Source organism: Amphimedon queenslandica, unplaced genomic scaffold, assembly GCF_000090795.2.
Source record: "Amphimedon queenslandica unplaced genomic scaffold, v1.1 AMPQUscaffold_13428, whole genome shotgun sequence".
NCBI lineage: Eukaryota > Metazoa > Porifera > Demospongiae > Haplosclerida > Niphatidae > Amphimedon > Amphimedon queenslandica.
Window position 1 is genome coordinate 127,744 of NW_003546336.1, and position 6,000 is coordinate 133,743.

General features: G+C 34.6%; 1 protein-coding gene across 2 annotated transcripts in view; it reads left to right on the forward strand.

Annotated features, from left to right (window-relative positions):
- LOC100641844 (E3 ubiquitin-protein ligase HERC2) overlaps positions 1 to 6,000 on the forward strand; it is a 31,094-nt gene that overhangs the window by 12,589 nt on the left and 12,505 nt on the right. For both annotated transcript variants that reach the window (XM_019995915.1, XM_019995916.1), the window contains exons 20-26: positions 464 to 604; positions 1,334 to 1,531; positions 1,581 to 1,862; positions 2,276 to 2,374; positions 2,431 to 2,645; positions 3,050 to 3,227; positions 3,902 to 4,152. In XM_019995915.1, the coding sequence (XP_019851474.1) occupies positions 464 to 604; positions 1,334 to 1,531; positions 1,581 to 1,862; positions 2,276 to 2,374; positions 2,431 to 2,645; positions 3,050 to 3,227; positions 3,902 to 4,152 (1,364 nt within the window). The remainder of the gene's footprint in view (positions 1 to 463; positions 605 to 1,333; positions 1,532 to 1,580; positions 1,863 to 2,275; positions 2,375 to 2,430; positions 2,646 to 3,049; positions 3,228 to 3,901; positions 4,153 to 6,000) is intronic.

Here is a 6,000-nt window from a genome sequence, read left to right on the forward strand (position 1 = left end):
AAATGCCAAATTCGCCAAATTTGACTACCTCCAAAATTTCCTTCCATACAGTATTCAATATCATCAATACTGATACTCAGACTACTTAGTATCGGTATCGATTCAAAATTTCTAGACTCAATCTTTAATCAATGTTTTGTTTTTACAAATGTAGGGGCATATTATCCCCCTTCAAAAATTGCATTAGATTTAAATCAATATCGCGCAGAAAGAAGTGTAAAGTGCTTTATTACTGAATCTCATTTTAAACACTATTATTTGTAAAAGCTATCATGGGTTGCATAACAATGTGGTTAACACTTCTGTCCTTGTGTAAACTGTGAAGCTACAATGTACATATATAATACAGAGACATTTTAACATTTTAAAAATTGTTAAAACTTTTAAAAATTGTACTTGGAATGGGCTCAGACTCTCTATAAATGTACATACTTGCATATATAATTTTTATATTTTGTTACAGAAGATGTTGGGAGGCTCAATTGTCAATGAATGGGATCAAATTATTCGTCATCTCTCAGTTTCAAGTAATGAAGGACAAGCAATGAGACTTTATGATGGAACTGAAGCTACCTACTGGCAGTCTAGTGGCCCTCAGGGAAAGGTAGCTTCACTATATATATTATTATTGATTCTTATTTTAGTTGTGTTACAACATAAGTTTTTATGTACATGTACATGCATTATATTTGTATACAAAAAGCATAAAATAAGGTACCTATACCAAGAATGCTATCTCAACATAAAATAGTGAGTATTTGATATTTTTCAGTCAGCAAGGCTGTTGCTATATGTATTTATAAAAATTCTTATGTTGTCAATTGATTATGATCAAATACCGTAATTAGATAAATTTGAAGAAGGGGATACCGTAAACGTAAAAAAATTCGTGGTAAAACAATTCATGGTTTAGCTCCAGAAGGCCCAGAAATTAATTTTCGCTGGAATTAACTTTCGTGGGGGGTGTGTCCGTTCATTGCTAAACGTGTACATGCACGTGATCAGAACAGAAAGGGTTAATTTTTAATTTTCATGGATTTTTCGTCCCACAAAAAACACGAAAATTAAATTGCAACAAATTTTTTTACGTTTATGGTACTGTGCTGAGAGTACATGAAACGGTTCTCTTTTGCAGCCTTGAGCACTGTTATTTTGTACCCTGACTACAAATATGCATAACATACATGTATTTATTTTATTTGTATACCAAAGTACAGAAAATATTTATTATTGTATACTAATAACTTATACAATGTACATGTACTTACCATATTTATATCTGTATGAACTAACATGTATAGTCATTTTATTTATTATTTGTACATACATGTAGCACTGGATTCGTTTGGAAATCCAACCAAATATCCTCATTGAGCAACTCTCCATACAACTCTCACCTCTTGATGCCAGCTACATGCCATCCACCATTGTAATACTCACTGGACAAACTGTTGGTGGATTAAAAGAATTTAAGAGTGTCGCCATTCCATCTAATGCCAGGGAATATACTCTCTTATCCGGTCTGACTGATGTCAGTAATATCACTTGTATCCATTCTTTATTAACAGTTTTTATTGTAGTATTATGCTGTCATTGAGCTATCAATAAGAGCCTGCAAGAGTGGTGGGATTGATACTAAAGTTCATGGTGTCTCTGTTCTTGGTAGAGTTGATATGACAGATAAAGAAGTCGCTGCAAACTTTTCATTTTTGACTGTTGATGATGCCCTTGATGATGATACTAATAATATGTATTCAAGGAGGAGACTGGATCTATTGTCTACTGATACTCACGGGAACAAAGTGTTTGTTTGGGGTCTTAATGATATGCGGCAGTTAGGGACTGACCTCTCTGAAGCAAAAGTATGGGATAATACATGTACATGTATTTTGTTACGTATTATGTGAAGGGTGGGCATTATTCAATGGTGTCTAGTAGTGTCTGAAGCAAAAGTATGGGATAATACATGTACATGACATGTACATGCATTTTGTTACATACAGTATACATGTACATGTATGTTAAGGGTATGCATTATTGAATAGTGTCTATACCAGTTCATACACAGTATAAGGACATGTATGCATATCAGAAAAATTATCAAAATGGAGATTTCTCTTCTTATGATTTTCGTCATAATAGTATAGTATCTTTGGCCCAATTTTTGAGCAACTTGACAATCCACTGACAAGAATTTGCATGAGCACTAAACCCTGCTGTACATGTACATGCATATATTGAATTGTGATACCTTACATTATGTATTATACTGTAGGTAAAGAGCCCAATTGAGAGCCGTACTTTAGCCAGACTGCACCCAATTCAGTTTGCCGGTGGATCAAAATGCTCCTTTGTAGTCTCTGATGATGGAAAAGTAAAATATTTATAATCATTATTATTACATAAAAGCTTAATGTTTTTGTCCATCAGGTATTTGCGTGTGGTGAAGGCTCTAGTGGTAGACTGGGAATAGGTGGATTTGCTAATATTCGAATGCCACATCAAATCTCATCATTAAGTATGTATGTAGTGAGGAAGGTAGCAGTTAGTTGTGCTGGAAGACATGTTCTAGCAGTTACTGCTGATGGGAAGGTATTCTCATGGGGAGATGGACAGTATGGTCAGCTTGGTCATGGATCATTACAGTGAGTAGTAATATGCAGTAATAGTGGGAGAATTTGGCTGTACTTAATATTGGGATTGGATTGCTTTGTATTGTTGGTTTTTATATTGGGAATCAGCAGCCATGTGCCATTAAGCTTATATGCACAGAATAAAACAAAATGGATGGAAATTAATCAGCATAAAACTTTGCCAATTTTCCCGCTATATAGGATTTAACGTACCATAGACTGGGAGATTTTTGTTGCTAAAATAATTTTGATTTAATGGCTAACAGTAAAATTTTAACACGCAAGATATTTTTGTGACTTATAATGAGATATTATGGATATGCAAAGTAGTGATAATGTGAAAAATTTTATACCAATTATTTGTAATATAAAAATTTTTCAATCTACAGTACATGAATTTGTAATTATTTTAATAGGAGTTACGACCGTCCTAAAATGATTGAAATTTTCCAAGCAAAGCACATACGAGAGGTATCATGTGGAACTGGTCACAGTGCAGCTGTGTCTGTCAATGGAGAATTATTCACTTGGGGACAAGGAGCTGATGGCAGGCTGGGACATGGTGACTCTAACAATCAAACTAAACCAAAACTGGTACATATATAAATGTACTAATATTAGTATTAATGAGTGAGGAAGATTATAAGAAGAGAAACAGAAATACATGTACATACACAATTACACATGTACATGTACATACATATAGCAATTGAAAGACAATTATCCTTATTATACGCATGCTATATACATGTACATATACATGTACATGTACCCTCAAACTTTTGTGGTCAAATAATAATCTTCGCCATTAATTATAATTATGCTTAGCAATAGAAACAATTATGCACATACTGTGTACATGTACATGTATACATGCCTTCATATTATATATACATGTACCGTATTTGCTCGATTAAACACCCGGGTGTTTATTTCTTAACAGGAAAAAAATCAGGTAAAAAAAACAAAAAAGCCTCTAGTAGGTTTGAACCCGCAACCTTCTAGCATTCCAAACTGTACTCCAACAGTTAGGCTATCTGGCACAATCTAGATCTAATGGCTCATATACTGGGTAAAATTATGCGTATCTATAGTTAGAAAATATTTGTCATGGGCATTTATTTAAGCAGGGCATTTATTCGAGCAAATACGGTACCTTCAAATTCCTAAAGTCAAATATTTTTTGATAGTCTTCTCCATAAAATTACAATAATTTCAGCTCACTACAATATAAAGCTTATAATGATGCTATTTTTTTATTATGATAGGTCCGTGCTCTAGAGAAGGTACGGATATCATGTGTGGCTTGTGGCTCAAGAAATGCCCACACTCTTGCTGCTGGGGATAATTCCCTGTGGGCCTGGGGCGATGGGTCTTTTGGTAAACTGGGCCTCAAAGATGGGAGCTCGTCAACTGATGTTCCTGTTCAAGTCATCACTTTCCCATCTAACATTATTCAGATTGAGTGTGGGATGCACTTCTCTGTTCTCCTTACTAAAGAAGGAAAAGTTTATACATGGTATGTCTGTTAAAATGTATTATTTATTATATACATGTACACATCCAATAGTTGAAATCTTAATCAGGATTGATGTTAGCCTGAGTCAGACTTGAGATTGAGTATCATTGCTGATCAGGCATGATAAGCAATGATACTTGTCAGGACTGACTGATATCAGACTTGATTCGTTCATTTTGGGCAATTTTGCTGATTCAGGCATGATTACTTTTGGTTGTGTAGGCAGTAGCCTATATGTAGGATTGAAGTTGGTTTTTCAAGATGGCTGCCATTTTTATGACTTTCAAACACTTATAACTCTTGTATCTTATGTTATACAGCCTTATAAATGGCTTAGATGAGCTCTCCTTCACTGAGCGATCTCCTGGTACCTTTAAAGTGGACTGTAATGTAGCGGAAGCTTTTCTGGAGAATAAGCCCAAATTCAAATTGCTGCGCAAAATTCTTCAAACTTTTTCTTCTTTCATCTTTCTTCTATCAACACCGAAATCTTTTAAGCCAGGAAATTGCTCAGGTTGGCTTTTATATCATTCCTTTGTGCTTGGGTCAAGGACTGGAAAGGTGGTTTTAAAAGAAGCAAGAACAGAGAACAAAATGGAAGACAAAATCCAGCTTCAGACACCACATGGGTTTGTGGTTTGACGCCATTTTAATTGATGCACACATGATCAACATAAATATAATTAACCTAACCACAGAATCATAACAGAATGTAATTTATTGATTTAAGAAAAAAGAATAGAAACAAGTATATTAAAAACATTAAAAATAGGAAAATAGTAGGATTGAATTGGGAAAAAAGTAAGGAAACAAGAGAGTACTGCATGAATAATAATCAGTTGTAATTATCCCAGCACACAGGCTGCTACATCATGTGACAACACTATAAAGTATTTATCTTCATGCAGTGGTGTAGGATTTTTTACCACACCAGTTTGCAAGTACCCTCTTGTTTCTTTACTTTCTTATCAATTCAATCCTACTACTTTTTCATTTTTAATGCATTTCATTTGCTTGTAATATTTATGATAATGATCACTTTTATGATAAAGATGACATAGAAAGACATTAAAAAGTAGCTTGAAACTATTTGAGAAAGTTACAGCCAGTTGGAGGTGATGGAAGTATGATCCAGCTAGAGCCTCAGTTCTGCTGTTAAACAAAGCCAACTTGATCATTTACTTTATTGTGAAATAGTGTGAGCATTTCCCTTGATATTAATTTATTAAAAAATAAAAATATATTCTACCTTTTGAAACGCCGTAAGCAGCAATCGCTACCATTACCATGCATGTAGATTTATGCCATTACTTAGTACAGCAACTACGCATTTGGGTACACCAACATGGTTGTCATAAGACCAAACCTCCTAAGTACCCTGCCAAATGAGTTATAGTAATTTCACTGGAAAGCTACAGATAGCGTAGTAACTTGGTAGACACTTCAACTGTTGAAATTTCAAGTATACAGTCATAGGGCTTATTCCAAGATAATTGATGTCATGCAGCTAGCCTCTGATTGGTCAGTTTTTGCTTAATTGCTCATGAATATTGATGAGGTATCTAATACTATATAAGGAGGTGACCAGCAGCAGTCAATCACTTCTCACTAAAGCAAGAAATCATCTCACAAGAAGAAGAATACTGTCTACCAAGGAAAGGAATCATGAAGACTCTACTCTCACTCTTCTGTCTGGTTACTTACCTGACCTGTGCTCTCAGGTATGTTACTACAGTATCAAATCAATGTTACTTTTCTCTTGTACATGCAGTGCTAATGGCTGGCCAGTCTCTCTTGACATGGCTTGTAATAAAGCTCTTTCCGCAGTTGCTTGCTCTTTTGAGTTTA